General features: G+C 39.9%; 2 protein-coding genes across 4 annotated transcripts; one reads left to right on the top strand and one right to left on the bottom strand.

Moving 5' to 3' along the window:
- Nucleotides 1–38: 38 nt before the first annotated feature.
- Nucleotides 39–9,165, bottom strand: frmd8 (FERM domain containing 8). Its single transcript, XM_024398007.2, has 11 exons — nucleotides 8,937–9,165; nucleotides 8,519–8,606; nucleotides 8,209–8,376; nucleotides 6,582–6,683; nucleotides 6,239–6,297; nucleotides 4,249–4,415; nucleotides 3,911–4,126; nucleotides 3,660–3,783; nucleotides 3,302–3,451; nucleotides 2,961–3,186; nucleotides 39–1,682 (listed from the first exon to the last, which is right to left on the bottom strand). The coding sequence occupies exons 2-11, from the start codon at nucleotides 8,604–8,606 to the stop codon at nucleotides 1,570–1,572; spliced, it is 1,413 nt and encodes a 470-aa protein (XP_024253775.1). The 5' UTR covers nucleotides 8,937–9,165; the 3' UTR covers nucleotides 39–1,569.
- A 1,190-nt stretch (nucleotides 9,166–10,355) lies between these two features.
- Nucleotides 10,356–20,609, top strand: LOC112231311 (solute carrier family 25 member 45). 3 transcript variants are annotated; one of them, XM_024398001.2, is made up of 7 exons: nucleotides 10,356–10,391; nucleotides 14,293–14,348; nucleotides 14,447–14,490; nucleotides 14,601–14,672; nucleotides 19,055–19,243; nucleotides 19,325–19,577; nucleotides 19,872–20,609. In XM_024398001.2, exons 2-7 carry the CDS (start codon nucleotides 14,312–14,314, stop codon nucleotides 20,153–20,155), a joined length of 879 nt encoding a protein of 292 aa, XP_024253769.1. In that variant the 5' UTR covers nucleotides 10,356–10,391; nucleotides 14,293–14,311; the 3' UTR covers nucleotides 20,156–20,609. The 3 variants fall into 3 exon arrangements, with proteins under 3 accessions (XP_024253769.1, XP_042166937.1, XP_024253768.1); XM_024398000.2 differs by lacking the exon at nucleotides 10,356–10,391 and adding an exon at nucleotides 12,985–13,145; XM_042311003.1 differs by lacking the exons at nucleotides 10,356–10,391; nucleotides 14,293–14,348; nucleotides 14,447–14,490; nucleotides 14,601–14,672 and adding an exon at nucleotides 12,984–13,145.
- The last annotated feature ends 1,533 nt before the right edge of the window (nucleotides 20,610–22,142 follow it).

Below are 22,142 nucleotides of genomic sequence, written 5' to 3'. Positions count from 1 at the left end.
GACTCAAGGAACACAAAATCAAGACATTAAGGCTCGGATATGGACAAATGTTTTTATTGTAAAAATGAACAAAAAAAAAGTTTCAAATAAAAATATAAAAATCAGTTTCACCGTTTTGTCAAGACAGTATAAAGCTGAATAAAAATGTATTATGGGTTTGACTAAACCTACAGCCACTTGTTTAGTAGTGCACATTATAGAAATTACAAAGAAAACATTGAAGTTAAAGGGTTTGATATATTTGACTGTCTCAATGTGTACACACGAGGTCATGTAAATTTATAGCAAAACGAGCAGATAAAAAGGAATATAGTAACATTCTGATGATCAGGTTTAACAGACAAACAAGGCGACACAAATACCAGGTAATCTCTCAATGCCAAATTAATACTGAAACAAAAGGCACTTGGTCTTTTTATACAGAGACTACATTGTGAATGAATAAGGCTTCAAATTACCCAATGCCTAATTTGTGTGAGAAAGAGAGATTGGTGTATGAGAGTCAAAAGGTATTACTCCAATAATATCAATAATTACCAAATGTAAAAACACTACAGTATTTCAGATAGCAACAGTACAGTCTAAGATAGTCAGTCATGTGCACAAAAAAGGCAAGAGTACAATACAATTGTTTTAAAAGAAGAGCTTGACTTAAGAACAATGAATTTTACCATTTTGTTCTGATTATTTTTGTAGGTTTGCATAATTGACAATATCAGTTATAACAGTGGAAACCACGTTCTTCCATTTGTATTAACACTAAATTGCATCAGATAGAGTAGAATCACTCCTCTCAAACTGACAGGAGATGCCAGCAGAAAACATCCTCTTTTTGAATGGATAGCTCCTAAGTCAAACTGCCCTTGCATGTTGTACAATATAACAATAACAAAAAGTGAAATCTAAACCCACTTGGAAAAGGGTGCAGTCTGGAATATGGTTGACCTTCTGATTTCTGGGAGGAGGACACAGATTCAGTCTCATGGTCATCATGGACTGTATGTTTAGCACATAGCATCAGACTACTGCAGGAGACATGTTTGTTTTGGTAGAGACTGAGGTTTGAGCAATATAGTTGCAGAGCCTTCAATATCGCCCTCCTTTTAGACAATACAATGCCCTGTGCTGTTTGGTTTCCCAAGAGTGTTGCATACGTCTCAATGGGTGATACTGTACATAGTCATAGTAGATCAATTCCATCTGAGGGAGAACAGTAAAAAGGTCCCTTATCACAAGGGTAAAGATACAAAGTGGTGCAACTGTGAATGTTACCATCACTCCACAGTTTCATATTAAAACTACCAATAGGTAGCCGGTTCAACTTGACCTGTGAAGCAACGACATCACTTTGCAGCACCTAAAGAATGCCAATATTCTCATCTAACTTCATATACACACAATTATGCATAAATATTTATTCACACAAATCCCACTCTTGGTCCATTGTGTTTTCACAAACAAGATAAATGCCAACTCTTTGCATATCTTTTTTCCTCTCGCAATCTTAACATGCATGTTCAGTTTAGTCTCCAGTTAGCATAGAGCAGTGCCTATACTGGAGATGGAGGATCACCGTTGCTCCAAACTCTCTTGCACATGTACTGCGGAATATGTTGGTGGCTGTGCCTGCCTGGTGAAGAAGGAAGCAGCCCGCTTTGGTTTCAGACGTTTGATTTCTTTACCTGCCGTGTCAACAAATACATTTAACAGTTAGTTTTACAACCTTACATCAAACAAGTGAAACTTACACTACCTGGCCAAAAGAATGGACACCTGCTCATCAAATGTCTCGTTCCAAAATCATTGGCATTAATATGGTCCCCCCTTTGCTGCTATAACAGCCTCCACTCTCCTTGGAAGGCTTTCCACTAGATGTTGGAACATTGCTGCGGGGATTTGCTTCCATTCAGCCACAAGGGCATGAGTGAGGTTCGGGCACTGAAGTTGGGTAATTAGGCCTGGCTCGCAGTCGTGGTTCCAATTCATCCCAAAGGTGTTCGATGGGGTTGAGGTGAGGGCTCTGTGCAGGCCAAATCAAGTCCTTCTACATCGATCTTGACAAACCATTTCTGTTTAGACCTCCCTTTGTGCACATGGGCAATTAAAAAGAAATTATAAAAATAATGCTGGAAAGGGACTTCCCCCAAACTGTTGTCACAAAATTTGAAGCACAGAATCGTCATAGCGTTAAGATTTCCCTTCACTGGGACTAACGGGCCTAGCCTGAAACATGGAAAACAGCCCCAGACCATGATTACACCTCCACCAAACCTCAGTTAACGGTCTCCTGGCATCCGCCAAAACCAGATTTGTCCGCCAGACGGTGAAGTGCGATTCATCACTCCAGAGAACGTGTTTCTACTGCTCCAGAGTTCAATGGCGGCGAGCTTTATACCACGCCAGCCGACACTTGGCATTGCGCATGGTGATCTTAGGCTTGTGTGTGGCTGCTCGGCCATGGAAACCCATTTCATGAAGCTCCCGATGAACAGTTCTTGTGTTGACGTTACTTCCAGAGGCAGTTTGGAACTCTGTAGTGATTGTTGCAACTGATAACAGACGTTTTTTACGGCGGGCCGGTTCTGTGAATTTGTGTGGCCTACCACTTTGTGGCTGAGTCGTTGTTGATCCTAGACGTTTCCACTTTACAATAACAGCACTTACAGTTGACAGCATCAGCTCTAGCAAGGCAGACATTTGATGAACTGACTTGTTGGAAAGCTCGTATCCTATGACGGTGCCACATTGAAAGTCACTGAGCTCTTCAGTACGGGCCAGTCTACTGTCCATGTTTGTCTATGGAGATTGCATGTCTTATCGATTTTATACGTCGGTCAGCAACAGTGTGGCTGAAATGGCCAAATCCACTAATTTAAAGGGGTGTCCACATACTTTGTGTATATGGATGGTTAATACTGACTAAATTAATGGCATGCATGATTCTCCCTCCCCAGACTAACCGTTGTCCACATAGCTGATGGTGTTCAGTGTATGGATCCGACTGCAGACCACACTGTTCTGCCTACGCAGTTTGCCACGGCGACCGTTCCCTTCTCCACTGCCCCCCGCCTGTCCAGCAGGCTGATGGGATGGACCGACAGCGCCGTCTGTTTCCGTGGTCGTCCCGCCTTCGGCTGCAGAACGTAGCTCCACACAGAACTCGATAAGGCCGCTCATAAGCTCTGCCTAGAGGTACAAGGAGGGAACAAAGACTAGTAGGAATTCTGGTAACGGCAAGGGAATCTATGACCGCCTACTAAGGAAAAGCACAATGGGAAATGGAGAAGTTAGGTTTTATTACTTGTTTTGAGTAGATCTTCAGTAACTTGTTGACAGGGGTGCCAGCCTCCTCCCCATCAAATTCGAGCCACAGGATGTGTGAGTCACCCTCCCCTTCAGGGTAGCTGTGGTCCCAAGACAGCTCACTGAAGCGCAGGCCCAGGAGCACGTGCTGTCATGGAGTAGGGATGTGAGAGAGAGAGGCAGAAAGGGAGACGGTTGGGTCAGTCAGTGAAAAGTATTTTTGCGTTGATAAAGGATCCCTCTGGTTCATGCCAATACTTAAAATCACACAGAATAAAAAAATTAAAAACGAATATTCTGCTTTTTATGGAAAGGAATTATCATTCATTTTAACTTGACATTATTCCAGGTCTCACCTTCTCTTTGACGTCCATTACATACACCCCCTCCAGACTGATCCCCACATTGACAGCTTTCCGTCCTGCTCTATAAAGAATACCCTGGGCTGGCTTGTCGATCTCCCCCGAGAAAAAAGCACACCTGCCCAGAATTTAAAAAAAAAAAATTAAAAACAGCGAGACGTGATGCAAGTGGCACATGAAGATAGAAACTGAATGTGTTCCATGCACCATGCAGTGGAGGCCATTTTGTCCAGCTTGTTCCTTACCCGTAGTAAGGCAGAGAGTGGCATGTGCTGAGGTACTGGCGTAGACGCTGAGTGGGCTCCAGGGGGGTGCTTCCGGAGGTGCTGATCTTGCGATATTCCTCCAAAAGGTTATGCTCTAGCCCTGCCTGACGGCCCCCTTTCCCCCTCAGGGTAGAGAACAGCCCCCCACCTCCCCCTGAAACATGTACAGGCAGGAAGGATATCAGCTTCTTCTCCCTGAGTGAGTTGGGAGAAGAGGGGCAATAATCAGGGTATGCAGCCAGGTATTGAAAAAAAAAAAGAAGAGTTATACAACATAACTCCAGCAAGAGGCAGATGTTCAAATCCCTTCAAATGACCTTAAAGCAGCAGTGGCTTTCTGGTCATCCAGACCAATTCCCAGCTCCAGAGCAAAAGACAATGCGCCCAAACCCATCCAAGTCTCAGGGTCACAGGGGAAGCGGCCCGCGAGGATGTTAACCCGTGCCTCATCATAAAGGAGTCTCAACACCCCCTCGTCTTCAATCTAGAGGGAAAGGCCATGCAATGGCAGGTGGAATAAAGGATGCAAACAGAAACAAGGGAATTTTCATGTAAAAGGACCCATGAGCACCAACATGTGAAGTTCATAAGAGCATCTCAAATTGAGTGTCAAATGAAAGCTAAGTTATATTTGAGAAATTAAGGCATATACATGTTTTTGAACCATTTTCCATTCTAAAATTAAGAATAAGCATGGCTTTGATTTCTGGTCAAACAAATAGAAAAACAAAACATTACCAGAAAGGCTTAAAAAGGTATTAGAAATAAATCTAAAACAACGTTGAAGACCCATGCTAATGAATAAACACATATTTAGTTAAAATTGTTCTGCCTTCTGTAAGTTTAAGAAAACTTCCATTGTGCCTTAAAATTCCATTACCAAAACCCCACATACCTTTAAGATATTTTCTAATTTCTCTCCCTCATGAGGAAGGAAAATGAAAGTTCACAAGGTAGACCTATCAATGAGTGTTTTTACTGATATCAATTTTGTTGATGAATTAAGTGATTAAAACTCAATTCTGTTAACAATTTGGTAACGGAATTTCAGCAATTGAATTGGCTATAATTGGAAATCATTAGTAATCAAACCAGTTGTGTTCACAAGCTTGGACAGTAAATAAGAGTATCGTTTAGTACAGTAAAGAATCATAGTAATGTACAGTAGAGTAAAGTTCAGAACACAATAACATACTCTATTGTAATTTACCTTCATGGGTCAGATTTGTTCCAGTCCAAATAAATGTCTTGTTTAGGGACAGATCTCATTAAAATAATAGCCAGTGTGTAGAATAATACCCAAATATGCAAAGGAGGATAGCATATTCACGCCTTTTCTACCCATTTAAAAGATACCATGAAGAGAAGGACATTCATAACCATAATTATGCTGCAGTAGTTTGCGTCGGGGGGCTAGGGTTAGTCTGTTATATCTGGAGTATTTCTCCTGGCTTATCCGGTGTCCTGTGTTAATTTAAGTATGCTCTCTCCAATTCTCTCTCTCCGAGGACCTGAGCCCTAGGACCATGCATCAGGACTACCTGGCATGATGACTCCTTGTTGTCCCCAGTCCACCTGGCCGTGCTGCTGCTCCAGTTTCAACTGTTCTGCCTGCGGCTATGGAACCTTTACCTGTTCACTATGATTACTATTATTTGACCATGCTGGTCATTTATGAAAATGTGAACATCTTGGCCATGTTCTGTTATAATCTCCACCTGGCACAGTCAGAAGAGGACTGGCCACCCCTCATAGCCTGGTTCCTCTCTAGGTTTTGGCCTTTCTAGGGAGTTTTTCCTAGCCACCGTGCTTCTACACCTGCATTGCTTGCCGTTTTAGGCTGGGTTTCTGTACAGCACTGATATGTCAGCTGATGTAAGAAGGGTTATATAAAATGTGATGTATAGTACAGATCAGGGACTCATGATGAAATTCCATTACCGGGTGTAAATCACCTTCACTTAGACTACTGTAGTTCAATAACCAAAATATCATTTTTCAAAGTTAATGTTTCATGTCATAGCTGACACCCCATTTGTTATGTAGACATTGTTGAATCTTAATTCAGAGCAGATATTTAACCGTTTTTGGAAAACATAGAAACAAAATAACGGAAGAAAATTTTACAGAAATGATTTGACCAATCTCAGCATCTTTTCTGAGGGTTGGTGCTAGAGTACTCGGGGTATGTGTCTACGACCAGGAAAGTATCATCTATCCATTTGACAATATAATCTTACTGATATTAAGGAAAATGTTTTCCCCATCAGCTTCATGTAAAGTTTGAGAAAATGGAACAAGTAGTACCTGCAGCTCTTTAGACTTGGGATAAAACACATTCCTTCTGTACTGCAGGCTCGGCTCATCTGGAGAAAAGAAAGAATACAGCATGAGGGTATTACAGAACATTTTATATGATGGCAGATGTACAGTTTAGGATTAGTGATGTTGGGTCAGAGTTAACAGGAAGTCATGTTGACCAAGCAATATGAATTCAGCAGTGGGGATGAAAAAAATGTAACAATTTGGGGGGAAAATAACATGGGAGAAAATATGAATCTGCTCAAAATACAGAAACAAATGTAAAATTAAAAAAATGTAAGTGTTTTTTGTAACAGTCATCCCTACACACAGACACAGGCAGTCTCACCTTGAGATATGTCTTCCTCCGAGGCCTCAGTGAAGCGATACAGAAGGTCCTGCCACTGGCGGCACAGTTTGTAAGGCTGATGCTTCGGCTTTAACTGCAGTTCTGAGAGAGCAGGAAAAGGCAGGATGTAGACAACCAAATGTCCTTATTTATGAAAGGATGAATAAACATTCTCATGGTATAACAGAGATCAAATGATTGGCATGACAAAGCATGCTAATCTTTCACACTACAGTCACAAGCTATAGACTTGGCCTAGACTAATTTTGCTGTAGTGATCTCTTCCATATTTTACAAACAATGCCAGTCTTCCAACATGACAGTAGTTCAAGAGAGAAGCATACAAACGGTCAGCGTTCCACTTATGGCCCAAGGGCTCTCTACAATCTCCACACACACATGATACTAGAGGTCGACCGATTATGATTTTTCAACGCCTATACCGATTATTGGAGGACCAAAAAAAATGGATTAAAATCAGACGATTTTTAAAAATGTATTTGTAATAATGACAATTACAACAATACTGAATTAACACTTATTAACTTAATATAATCCATCAATAAAAATCTATTTAGCCTCAAATAAATAAATGTTCAATTTGGTTTAAATAATGCAAAAACAAAGTGTTAGAGAAGTAAAAGTGCAATATGTGCCATGTAAAAAATATGGCAATATGTGCCATGTAAAGTTTGAGTTCCTTGCTCAAAACATGGGAACATTTGAAAGCTGGTGGTTCCTTTTAACATGAGACTTCAATATTCCAAGGTAAGAGGTTTTAGGTTGTAGTTAATATAGTATTTATAGGACTATTTCTCTCTATACCATTTGTATTTCATTAACCTTTGACTATTGGATGTTCTTATAGGCACTTTAGTATTACCAGTGTAACAGTATAGCTTCCGTCCCTCTCCTCACCCCTACCTGGGCTCGAACCAGGAACACAACGACAACAGCCACCCTCGAAGCAGCGTTACCCATGCAGAGCAAGGGGAACATCTACTCCAAGTCTCAGAGCGAGTGACGTTTGAAACGCTATTAGCACGCACCCCGCTAACTAGCTAGCCATTTCACATCGGTTACACCAGCCATTAAGCTGATAGGCTTGAAGTCATAAACAGCGCTGTACTTGCAAAGAGCTGCTGGCAAAACGCACAAAAGTGCTGTTTGAATGAATGCTTACGAGCCTGTTGCTGCCTACCATCGCTCAGACTGCTCTATCAAATCATAGACTTAAACATAACACACATAAATACGAGCCATAAGTCATTAATGTGGTCGAATCCGGAAATTATAATTTCGAAAACAAAACATTTATTATTTCAGTGAAATACGGAACCGTTCGGTATTTTATCTAACGGGTGGCATCCCTAAGTTTAATAATTCGGCAATCCAAAAATACAGATTTCCGATTGTTATGAAAACTTGAAATCAGCCATTCCGATTAATCGGTAGACCTCTACACGATACAGTGAGCCATGGTACTAGACCAGCCACAACACTATTCCTTTGTAATACAAATCAGCTCTCCCCCTGATTAAATCAGCATAAATGTCAAATTAATGACCCAGCACAGCTGTTTGAGGGCTAGGGGAGGAGGATGCATTACAGAGAACGCTGTCATTACCGAGCAGAGGAGAGCAGAGCCAGAAGGCAAAGACATCCATTGCCGAATCAGGAATGTGGAGAGCCTCCCTGACACTGTGGCCTAGCTCCTGGACACTCACACAGCCAACCCCTTCCACACACAGGTGTACAGCACTGTCACCCACCAGGTACACAAGCACATCTTGAGCTGCAGGAGAAAACACACAGAGGGAAGTTGACATAACACTAACATTAAGGCAAAACACAATCTTGGATCTTCCAAATATGAAAACACAGAGGGACAAAACAATATTACATTGTTAACACCAGACTGAAAGAAAGGCACTGACCGCGGGTGACTGAGGAGGCCACACTTCCCCTCTGTGATTTACCCTCTGATGGTTCTGGAGGAAACCTCCCACACTCATCTCCTTCCATCTATGTGGGACACAAATATTAAATAGGGTTTTATTTTGAAGGTTATCCTGCAAATTCTCGGACATACTTAACGTTAGACATTTCAGAAGCTACGTTGGTTGCTAGCAGCTAATTATATTCTATATCAAGGCTTTGATTTACTCATCGTTGTTTAATCGTAAGAAAATAGTAATTGCTAACGTTAGCGGCCAGCTTTTGACAGGCGGGATAGCGACATTTCACATCTAGCACCCTGCGCGAACAGTAGCTATTCGTACACGAGCTATGTTAGCTAGCTAGTTACTAGTAGCAAGAAGTCAGCGGTGCGCTAAACCAGTAAGATTCAATTACCTTCTTTTAATGACGAGGTGGTATTGACAGTGTATAACAACCTCAACAGTTTACCAGCAAACTGACAACTCTGGGGAACTGCGCCCACCGCGGTCCAGACTCCAATCCGGAAGTGTCGAGCCAGTAAAAACAAATATTTTATACGTAAACCAAGATAAACCACAGCCTGTCGTTTCCAATTGTAACAAATTAGTCATAGTAGGCAGAACAAGCAAGGAGGTGGGCAGAGCCAAGCACGAGCTCCTATTGGCGTGTTCTACTAGCATACATCTGCACATGTCCATTAGGGACTTGGGAAGAGTCTTTCTTTTCCCAACGCAGTTACGCAAAAACCACGCCCCGTTATTCAAAGAGACGTTCTACGCTCCCATTGGCTAGTTAGCGTTGTCTCACTCACAGGCAATCAGCGCTGGGACCGTGGCTAATTAACGTTACTAGCTCGTTATTTGAAGTTGTTCAAATTTATCGTTAGTAGTCTATTTTCCGGTAAAAGTATATGCTTATTATTCATACTTTCTCAAATATTTACTCTGCTACAGCCATTGAATCTGTCTTTGAGCGTCAATGGACGTTAATGGCTAGCTTGGTCCACGACGTTATGTTGTTATATTTTTCAATCTTGAAATACAAGGGCACATGTTATTAATCAGTGACTGAAATTTCGCGCTCGGTGATATTCACTTCCGGACTTGGTGGTGGCTCAAAGCGTTGTAGAACGCCCCTCTGAATAACGGGAAGTGATTTTGGCTTAACTTTTTATTTTTTTATTTTATTTTAATTTATTAATATCAAATCAATACATAAAGCACATGAGGGAACACAAGCATACATAGATTACAAACAATAGACAATCGAGCTAGGGGGTACAATATCACATTACAATTACACAAGGACCTTAAGGGACATGCATTATACTTCTTTTTGTAGGGTACGAAAATGTGGTTTTCTGTTTGTAAATTTACATTTGTGTATATGAAATTTGGCCAAAAGAATAATGAAATTAATTACATAAAAATTATTCCGCTTATTTCTATTGTATGTAAAGAATCCAGACAGTACATCTCTCCACAATAGTGTAAAATCTTCATAAATGTGTTCAATTATAAACCTACTGATGTCTTGCCACAGTTTTCTTACATGCATACAATGCCAAAAAAGATGTACAACTGTTTCTGGGTGGTCATTACAAAAGGAGCAATTTGAGTTGATATTTTCCTTAAACTTCTTCATATAGTGGCTGGCAGGATAATATTTATTAATAATTTTAAAGGAAACAAGTAGGTATGTGTGTGGCAACATCCAAACTTTTTTCCAACAGATATTATCAATAAATCCATTCCAATAAGGCATGACATAAGGTATAGATACAACATCCTGCTGAAACAAGGATCGTATCGCTCTGTTGTTGAAACAAATCTTTCCTACTGATGAGTCAACAGGGTCAACAGAAAGAAGGTAGGCTCTGAGGGTCAGGTCTTGACATGTTCCTGAATAACATAGCAACACCTGAGGGAATGGCATCTAAAACAATTGCAAAATCTTTAGGTGTTACAGGGACCTGATTTTGGCTTAACTGCGTTGGGGAAAAGAAAGTCGCGTTAGGAAACCCCTACTCTGTGCAGTGCTTGTGTGCAATAGCTCAATTCGCCTTTGCACAACTTCTAAACGCGATTTTAAAAAACTTTTACAAAGGATAAATATACAAAACTTAATCCACTCTTTTCATAACAGATTGTAGTTTGGGGAACAGAAAACCGTATTGAGATCAAATGATTAATCGATGAGAAAATGTGCAGAATGTCGGACAAAATCCATCTCGTTCCATCTTCGCCCACTGCCCGCCATCGGGCTTCCTCTGAAAACGCCAAGTAGCTGATTCACATTTATACATCCAGTGAAATATCTGTCTCATTGTTCTTTGGTAAAAATTTTCAGATTTTTGTTGTGCAGCTCAACTTTTATGGTGCATTACCGCCATCTATCGTTCTGAAATTGTAGTTTGTTGCTTAACTATTATTCTGTGTTTAGATATAATTGAGTAATTATGCTAATACCAGAGGCAGTGTGAGCACTGTCTAGAGCAGAAGCAATACAATTGAACTCGCCTAATGGGATAGGGGAACACTGTCTGTCTAGCTATTCGAAATACATTTGGGTTATATCGCTACTTGATAGAAATATATACATTACGTAAGGGGGCTATGCGTTCTATGGAAAATAATGAACCACGTTGAAGGCGTGTTCCACGACTTTCTAGAGTGGAACTGAACTTCTACGGAGTTGCATTATTTTCCATACAACGCAAACTCCAGAGTTGATTTAACCATTGCTATAATTGAACACATTTGCCACCAGAAATGTGTTCAACATCCACTGAAGTAGCTAGCTGGCAATTTGACTACATAGCTACAGTAGTTGCCGTGGTAACCATTCAAACAGACTTGCTAGTTTAGCTAACCAACCCATCAGTCCAAGCTTGCCATTATGAAAATCCAATTCAACAATGGCAGTAATGTTTTCAATTGGACTTATGCTTTCAAAAGCAGCTCAAACATAGAACATGTAAAAATGAACTATAACCATTGAATTCATGCTTGCAAAAAATACCTGCAATTATAAACTGGATGGTTTTGAGCCCTGAATGCTGATTGGCTGACATCCGTGGTATATCAGACTGTATACCACAGTTATGACGAAACATTTATTTTTTTACTATTCTAATTATGTTGGTAACAAGTTTATATTAGCAATAAGACAACTCAGCCGTTTTTGGTATATGACCAAAATACCATGGCTAAGTATTCAGTTCTTAGATAATTTATTATAACATGGGAGAGAGGGGGCAAAGGGCAGGTCGAGGATAGGCAGAGGTTCGTAACCAGGTCAGAGTCCGACAGGTACAGGACGGCAGGCAGAGGTAGGTAATCCAAAACAGCGTCAATAAGGGACAGAATGGTCAGACCCAGAAGGACGAGAAAACACGCTAGTAAGACTTGACAAGACAAACTGGTAACTGACCAGCAAAAAACACAGGTATAAATACACAGGGGATAATGGAGGAAAATGGGAGACACCTGTTGGAGGGTGGAGACAAGCACAAGACAGGTGAAACAGATCAGGGTGTGACACTAAGGGCTTTGCAACAGCTGTGGTATATCAGACCGTATACCATGTGTTTGACAAAGCATTTATTTTTACTGCTCTAATTACTTTGGTAACCAGTTTATAATGGCAATACGGCACCTTAGGGGTTTGTGATATTTGGCCAATATACCACGGCTAAGGGCTGTATTCAGGCACTCCGCATTGCGTCGGGCTTAAGAACAGCCCTGACCCATGGTATATTGTCCATATACCCCCTCGGGCCTTATTGCTTACTTATAAACTGGGTTGTTCGAGCCCTGAATTCTGATTGTCTGACAGCCGTGGTATATTTAAACAATAAGGCCAGATTAGGTTTGTTATATATGGTCAGTATACCATGGCTAAGAGCTGTTCTTATGCACACCGCAATGCGGAGTGCCGGAACACAGCCCTTAGCCGTGGTATATTGGCCATATATCACAAACCTCTGAGGTGCCTTATTGCTATTATAAACGGGTTACCAATGTAATTAGAGCAGTAAAAATACATGTTTTGTCATACCCTTGGTATACAGTCTGATATACCACAGCTGTCAGTCAATCAGCATTCAGGATTTGAACCCCCAATTTTATGATAGACCATTTACCACGAGTATGACAAAACGTTCCTTTTTCTCTTCTAATTACGTGGCTAAACAGTTTATAATAGCAATAAGGCACCTCGGGGGTGGTGGTATATGGCCAATATACCACGACTAAGGGCTTTATTCAGGCCCTCTGTGTTGCGTTGTCCGTTGCATGCACTGCACTTTAATATATATATTTGTATATAAACTTTGTATATATTGTCTGATATATTTAAACAATAAGGCCAGATTATTTGTTATATATATATATATGGCTAAGAGCTGTTCTTAAATATATAAATATATATAGCGGACAGTGCACATTTTTACCGCTAAAGGCCAGCAAAACCCTACCCTAGAAAAATGAATCAAAGACGATTTGCCTTGAGATATAGTACTTTGTAGGCAGTCATACAATAGTGCGGTCGATGAAGAAAGTATAATGCTCCGATATAACTTGTGTTGGTGTGTATTCTACGATGAGGTAACGCTCAAATCAGGTAAATCTTCCTCTGATCTAGGTCACCAACCAAATTTTCTAGTCGAACGCACTCTTCAAAATATTTGCTTTCATTCTTTTAAGCGCAAAAAGCAACGTGGACGTTCGCCCCAAATTCATTTAGCATATTTTTAACTGGTTTACTGCTCCAGACTGATGTGTGCGTTTATTAATTCTGCACAGGTTGAAAAGCAGCATATCACTAGCCATATACAAGCCATACAAGCAATGCTATATGCTTTAGCGACCTATATTTTCTATCAATGATTTAGAATGGGACTCCAATAGATATCTTGACATTGAACAGTCAACCCTGTGCAGACTTATCTTTTTTGGTACTGTACTTGCGGTGGCTTGTTTTTGAAGACAGGTAAGTGATAATGTATGTGTTCAGATGGACCTACGAACAGTAGGCATACTGTTAAGAGATCTGAAAAACCAAGATCAACCAATGGGAAATATGATTATACTCTTCGGTAAAGTATTTATTTTTAGGGCAATCTAGGTTGAAACGGTACACATATTTAGGTTCAAGAACCTCGTTAGACATCACAGTAAAATAGAAGGATGTATTGTCAAAGGAAACAGTAAAATAGTAATGTACTGAGAAAGATGGGTTAGTTTGTTAGTTTCTGAGAGTTGGAATTAAGATTGCAGTGTGCTGTATGTGAGTGAAAATAGCTGTAAGTAGCAGTAAAGGCATATTGTTGTCTGTTAGTCCCCACCCCCTGCCCCCATAAAAACAATAAAACAAAACATTGACATGCACAAGACTGCAAGGATTGCACTCCCAAGCTCAAAGATCACTCTTTGAGATCCAGAACCATGTGCTGTGAAATCTGTATTAAAGTTGAATGAGTCTACCCACTGGGCAAACATTGGTTGAATCAACGTTGTTTACACGTCATTTCAATTAATTTATGTTGATCCAACGTTGATACATTGAATTGACGTCTGTGCCCACTGGGTAATGTCATCAGAGAAAATGATTAATCATTTTATATTTTCCCCTAAACTGTAATGGCTATTCATGTATCATCATAAAAAATGCTGAATTCTGACTAGATGGTTACAAGGTGAGAGATTGTAAACCCCACTACCTTGATTAACCTGGGACTGATAGTTGTACTGTAATTTATCTGTTTTAGTGTGATCAAGCAACTGAGCATGCTGTTTGTGGAATTCATAGCAGGATGCCTTTCAGGTAATGTATAGGAGTAACATAGATCTTTGTGTATAAAAACATTTTTGGACATGAATATGGAGGGTGAATTTGACTAGGCGTATATGAATATGTTCTAGGAGCAGTAGGGTTGGCTTTTGGTCATCCAATGGACACAGTGAAGGTACAAGTATTGGACTCACTCAAACTTTATGATTATATCCACTAATTTAGACCAAGGAATCTAAACTTGTTGACAAGTCACATAATATGTATATTATACTCCATATGTAGGTGCGTCTGCAGACCCAGGTTAAATACAAGGGGATTTGTGACTGTGTGGCTAGGACATACACTCGTGAAGGGGTAAGGTTTTGAATACTTTGGTATTATATGACTCATCCCACTGTGCATAGCATGTAATTTCAATGTCGATAATTGGGTGATATTTGGTTGAGACGAACAATGAGATTACAACCTATATTCACCAACTCAAAAAGACAGCCAAAAGTTAGATGAATTTCCAGTGTGTTATGACTAGTCTTTCAACCATCTAAAAGCACAACCAAATTCCAACGAAAAAAACAATGTCTTCTTTTTGGTTTAGTTTTCACTCAAATGTCTATCACTGCGCTTTCAACCATGCACAGCAATGTTCAAATGGGAATACAATGTCAGGATTTTAGTTTATTTATACAATATATTTAATGTGTTAATGTGTTATCGCTGTGCTTCATCTAATAGCAGAACCAAATTACCTGGATTGCTGTTGAGATTACATTAAAAGTACATAGTGCAGGGGATCTATGCTGTTCGAGATTCTGCACAGATTATTACACAAAGGTAAAGATCTCCACAGACCTGTGACGACTTATGCGTGTTATCTTGAACATCCACACTATACATTATTACATAAAAATACATGTATAGTTACAGCAACCTCAAAATGTGGCCATGGATATGTTACTCATTTTGAGGTAAAATGTTACATTAGTTTGTAAAATAGCCTTAACGAAGGCTATTTACTGTATTACAAAAGTAATATTAAATTGTATTTGGTTGACAACACAACCAAATATTAACATTTAAAGGAGATCTACTGCTTGGATAGTTCCATCTGTGCAGCTGGCTTATGCCCATTCTTTAACTTTTATTTTTTGGTTGAGTTTGAGACGTAAATCCAACATAAAATTTGTTAACAAGTTAATAGGCTATTTATTGTATTTTAAATATTGAATTGTATTTGGTTACATTTCAAATGTTTACATTTGAGTTATTTAGCAGAGGCTCTTATCAAGAGCAACTTACAATTAGTGCATTCATCTTAAGATAGCTAGGTAAGACAACAACATCACAATCGTATCAAGTACATTTTCCCTCAACAAAGTATTTATCATCAAGGTCAGTGCTAGTGGGAAAAGAGAAGTGCCTTTTTTTTTAAATTGGGAGGAGGGGGGGGGGGCTCATTGGTTGTCAACACAACCAAATATCAACATTTGAACGAGATTTATCTTCTGCTTGGATAGTTCCATCTGTGCCACTGTCTGGCTTTAATTCCAGTTTGTTTATGAATTAATAATCAATATGTTGGATTTATGTCTCCATCTCAACCAAAAATCTAATTTAAAGAATAGGACTAAATCAAAACAAACTTGAAATGCACCTTAAATAAAGTTTGATTTGATTTAGTCCTATCCTTTAACTAGATTTTTGGTTGAGATAGAGACGTGAATCCAACATATCTATTATCAATTTGAAAACAAACTTGAATTAAAGTCAGTGGCACAGAATATACATCTCCTTCAAATGTTGATATATGCTTGTGTTGACAACCAAACACAAAAAATGTAATATTTATCTGTATGTTATATATGCCATTACCCCAACCTCTTAATGTTTTTGTTTTATTTATTCATCGAATGGTTCTCTCATTGATCGGGTTCTCGCTTTAAATATCTGGGCATTTGGATTGACAATGATTTAACGTATAAAAAACATACTGATGAGCTTGTTTAAAAGCTACGTAAGATTACATATCTTCGTTGTTGAAGTATAAAAACAAAGTATTGGTTAACTCTTGAGGTACCTCGGGTCTCCACCGAATTACAGTACCAGTCAAAAGTTTGGACACACCTACTCATTCAAGGGTTTTTCTATTTGTTTTTACTATTTTCTACATTATAGAATAATAGTGAAGACATCAAAACTATGAAATAACACATGGAATCATGTAGTAACCAAAAAAGTGTTAAACAAATCAAAATATATTTTATATGTGAGATTCTTCGAAGTAGCCACCCTTTGCCTTGATGACAGCTTTGCACACTCTTGGCATTCTCTCAACCAGCTTCATGAGGTAGTCACCTGGAATGCATTTCAATTAACAGGTGTGCCTTGTTAAAAGTTAATTTGTGGAATTTCTTTACGTTTGAGCCAATCAGTTGTGTCAGACAAGGTAGGGATGGAATACAGAAGATTGCCCTATTTGGTAAAAGACCAAGTTCATATTATGGCAAGAACAGCTCAAATTAGCAAAGAGAAATGACAGTCCATCATTACTTTAAGACATGAAGGTCAGTCAATCCGGGAAAATTTCAAGAACTTTGAAAGTTTCTTGAAGTTCACTCACAAAAACCATCAAGCGCTTTGATGAAACTGGTTATCATGAGGACCGCCACAGGAAAGGAAGACCCAGAGTTACCTCTGCTACAGAGGATAAGTTCGTTAGACTTAACTGCACCTCAGATTGTAGCACAAATAAATGCTTCACAGAGTTCAAGTAACAGACACATCTTAACATCAACTGTTCAGAGGAGACTGCGTGAATCAGGCCTTTATGGTCGTATTGCTGCAAAGAAACCACTACTAAAGGACACCAATAAGAAGAAGAGACTTGCTTGGGCCAAGAAACACGAACAATGGACATTAGACTGGTGGAAGTCTGTCCTTTGGTCTGATATGGTCCAAATTTGAGATTTTTGGTTCCAACCGCTGTGTCTTTGTGAGACGCATGGTAGTTGAATGGATGATCTCCGTATCTGTGGTTCCCACTGTGAAACATGGAGGAGGAGGTGTGATGGTGCTTTGCTGGTGACATTGTTGTTGATTTATTTAGAATTCAATGCACACTTAACCAGCATGGCTACCACAGCATTCTGCAGGGATACGCCATCCCATCTGGTTTGCGCTTAGTGGGACTATCATTTGTTTTTCAACAGGACAATGACCCAACACACCTTCAGGCTGTGTACAGGCTATTTGACCAAGAAGGAGAGTGATGGAGTGCTGAATCAGATGATCTGGCCTCCACAATCACTCGACCTCATCCCAATTAAGATGGTTTGGGATGAGTTGGACCACAGAGTGAAGGAAAAACAGCCAACAAGTGCTCAGCATTTGTGGGAACTCCTTCAAGACTGTTGGAAAAGCATTCCAGGTGAAGCTGGTTGAGAGAATGCCAAGAGTGTGCAAAGCTGTCATCAAGGCAAAGGGTGGCTACTTTGAATAAACTAAATTCAAAAATATTTGTTTAACACTTTCTTGGTTACTGCATGATTCCATGTGTTTTTTCATAGTTTTGATATCTTCACTATTATTCTACAATGTATAAAATAGTAAAAATAAAGAAAAACCCTTGAATTAATAGGTGTGTCCAAACTTTTGAATGGTACTGTAGTTTTAATGCACCTCACTGAGTATAGAAAACATTACGAACACCTGCTCTTTCTATGACATAGACTGACCAGGTGAATCCAGGTGAAAGCTGTGATCCTTTAATGATGCCACTTGTTAAATCCACTTCAATCAGTGTAGATGAAGGAGGAGACAGGTTAAAGACAACTTTTTAAGCCTTGAGACTCGATTGTGTATGTGTGCCATTCAGAGGGTGAATGGGATAAACAAAAAATGTAAGTGCCTTTCAACACGGTATGGTAGTAGGTGCCAGCCCAGGTGCGCCGGTTTGTGTCAAGAACTACAACGCTGCTGGGTTTTTCACACTCAACAGTTTCCTGTGTGACATCCAGCCAACTTGACACAACTGTGGGAAGCACTGGATTCAACATGGGCCAGCATCCCTGTGGAACGCTTTCAACACCTTGTAGAGTCCAGTAAATCTTAGTTTTTAGGGGAGCTCTCACAACAATCAATGTCATGATAGCACATTGGTAATAGTCAGTGGAAAATATCATAGCTAAGCAGCGATGGGCTTGGTTAAAACCCTGGATGGGATACCAAAGGGTAGCTTCTGATAGATCAATTCTCCAGGAGGAGGTGCTGCCCAGCCTCTAGTTTTCTTTCTTCTGATAGTAGATTTTATCATTGAAGATCTGAAGTTCTTTTAAAAGGTACAAATTTAACATATTTTATTCAAGGTTTGTCTATGTTGAAATTTGGTTATCATGACATAATCCTGTGGTTGAAATGTGGTTATCATGATGACGTAATCCTGTGGTTGAAATGTGGTTATCATGATGACATAATCCTGTGGTTGAAATGTGGTTATCGTGACAACATAATCCTGTGGTTGAAATCTTACCCAGAAAACAACAGTTGATTACTTTTTTCAAATCTAATATATTTACCTCGTAGATTTCACGTCACAATATGTTGACAAATTATGTTGAAACAACGTTGAGTCAACCAGTTTGTGCCCAGTGGGACGTGTCGATGAACGTTTTATATTTTCGCCACAATGTTGTACCATCATTAATTCCTTAACTATACTATTTTTGTATTTTTTGGATCAGATCCCTGGGTTCTTCAAGGGCATGACATTTCCTGTCCTGACTACTGGCATCACCAACGCTGTGGTCTTTGGTTCCTATAGCAATGCTTTAGACTGCCTCACCCAGTCCCAACGGAATGACCGAATCCAAGGCAACCCTGCCTCGGCATCAGCAGTCTTCGCAGCTGGCTGTTTCTCAGGTCTGGCACAGGTAATATGGAACGTGCTTTAAATAGCCCTGAAATATGGCATTATGTGTACTTTTTAACACCAAGCTTGTCTTTGCTGCCAGGTGGTGGTTACTGCGCCTGTTGACCTGGTGAAGGTACGCTTGCAGTCCCAGACCAAGGGCTGGGCTGGGGTCGGTGGTGACGGGTATCGAGGTCCCACTCACTGTGTGACTGTCATCCTGAGGGAGGAGGGGCCAAGGGGATTGTTTCGAGGGGGGTTGGCTCTTACCCTGAGAGATGTACCCTGCTATGGAATTTACTTCTTGCCTTACGAAATCACCTGCAGGTTTCTGACGGAAGAAGGCAAACGGCCAGGTCAGTTGGAGAGAGAGATTGTGTTCCAGGCCATCTTTTCATGTGAAAAGATTGCTATATTATATGTGGTTCCTGAGATGTTACGCTCATCTCCAGGCATTTTGAGATATAAACTGTTATAGGTCACTGCAATAGAGACGACTTGGTGTGTGTGTGTCATTAACAGTTCAAAGGCCATGCTAGTCTGTGAGAAGAGAGCGAGTCTGTGTCTAGATTTGACTGTTTATTGCTGATGGTTTGAGTGCTAGTGCAATTACATAGATTTTCAGGTAATTATTTGGTTTGTATCTGCAGGCACATTTGCAGTATTGATGGCGGGTGGGGTGGCAGGCGTGGTGACGTGGGCCTTTGCCACGCCCATGGATGTGGTGAAAGCGCGGCTGCAGATGTCCGGTGCTGGGGGCCGGGTGTACCAGGGGGTCCTGCACTGCATGAGTGTGAGTCTGAAGGAGGAGGGGGTGAGAGTGTTCTTTAAGGGGCTCCTCCTGAACAGCCTGAGGGCCTTCCCTGTCAACGCAATCACCTTCCTCAGCTATGAGAGCCTGATGCGTTTTCTCACCCGGCCGTCTGCAGACTGACCACAAGACTATATGCATCTCCTGGATACACTCCGGTCGTATCAAATGATGGAAAGAATAGCAACATTGGATGGGCAAACCATTATGTGAAATGAACTGGTATATACAGTATACCTTAGCATGCTATACTCAGAATTATATCTTCTAAACTGGAGTTTCACACTTTGTGTTATCCTCAATGTGGGCACTCAGACAGGGCTCATGATGCTGTTTTAGTAGGACACAGTGCTGTGATATCATAGGGTGTCACCATACTTATGGATGCAAACTGTCATACAGCATCACCTCTCACAGATCTATGGTACCATCAGTATTTTATATCATGAGACAACAAAACCTTGAATATGAAAAACACCTGGAAACCAAATGTTTATACCAAGACATGGTGTATTTATGTACGAACTTCATAGCCTTCATTTATAATAACTTTTTAATAAACAAAATATGAAGCAAATGGGAATGTAGTTGGTTTATTGCTGACAACCAATCCTCAATTCAAATCAACTTTTTTAGTTAAATAAACCCTTCCCCAAAATGTAAACATTTAGTAAAATGATGCATCTTTTACTTATTGCATAAGTTAATGTATTCACCCCTTTGGATTTATTCACATTTTGTTGATTGACAAAGTGGGATTGAAATGGACTTAGTTGTGATTTGTCATTGAGCATCACAGAATACCAAAGTGAAAAGATTTCAAAAATGTTAACATATAATAACAGTTGTTGCAAAACTATTCAGCCCTTTTGTTTAGAGAAGCCTAAATTAGTTCAGGAGTCAAATGCGGCTTAACAAATCACAAGTTACATGGACTCAGTGTGTGAAATAATAGGGGTTGACATTTCTTTTAATGACTACCTCTTCCTCTGTCCCCAATACATACATTGAACTACAAAGACTAGGCGGCTTTTCAAAAGCCTCAGAAGGGCAGTGATTGGTAGATAGATTAAATATCTGTTCTGGTATTGTTATCCATCTTTAAGCATGGTCAAGTTTATTATGCTGTGGATGATGTATTAAACCACAAAGACAGTCGTTCTTCTCAACTGAGCTGCAAGACAGGAAGGAAACTGCTAAGAGATGTCACCATTGGTGCTTTTAAAACAGCTCCAGTTAAATGGCTGTGAAGGGAGAAAACTGAGGATGAATCAACATTTCAGTTACTCCACAATGAAATGTAAAGAATAAAAATAAAAGAATAACCTTTTTGGCCTAAATGCAAAGCCTTATGCTTGAGACAAATCCAACACGTCACTGAGTAACTGCCGCCTCCTTTTCAAGCATGGTGGTGGCTGCATCATGGTATGGGTATGATTGACGTTGGCAAAGACAGGAGTTTCAGGATAAAAATAAATGGGATGGAGCTAAGCTTTACACCAAACACAGAGGAATTTACCTTTCAGCATGACAATAACCAACAACCCAAGGCCAAATCTACACTGTAGCAGGACAATAACCAACAACACAAGGCCAAATCTACACTGTAGCAGGACAATAACCTACAACACAAGGCCAAATCTACACTGTAGCAGGACAATAACCTACAACACAAGGCCAAATCTATACTGTAGACAGTGGATGTTCCAAGTGGCCAAGTTACAGTTTTGACTTAAATCTGCTTGGAAATCTATGGCAAGACTTGAAAATTGCTGTCTAGCCATGATCCTCAACACCTTCCCAGATCTTGCACAATCCAGGTATGTTAAAGCTCTTAAGAGACTTACCTAAGAAAATCACAGCTGTAAATTGCTGCCAAAGGTGATTCAGGAGAGTGAATACTTATCTATTCAAGGTATAGTTATTTTTAATTTACATTCTAATCAAATATTCCACTTTGACAGAGCAATAATGTAGATCAATTACAAAAAACAAAAACTATTAAATTAATTTCAATCCCACTTTGTAACGCAACAAAATGTGAAAAAAAATCCAAGGGGGTGAATACTTATAATACCCACTGTATTTCATAATGTCCGATAGAAGGTCA

The sequence above is a fragment of the Oncorhynchus tshawytscha genome, linkage group LG33 (assembly GCF_018296145.1).
Source record: "Oncorhynchus tshawytscha isolate Ot180627B linkage group LG33, Otsh_v2.0, whole genome shotgun sequence".
NCBI classification, from domain to species: Eukaryota; Metazoa; Chordata; class Actinopteri; order Salmoniformes; family Salmonidae; genus Oncorhynchus; species Oncorhynchus tshawytscha.
The sequence above is the reverse complement of the archived record's forward strand: the minus strand, read 5'-3'. Positions and strand labels throughout refer to the sequence as shown.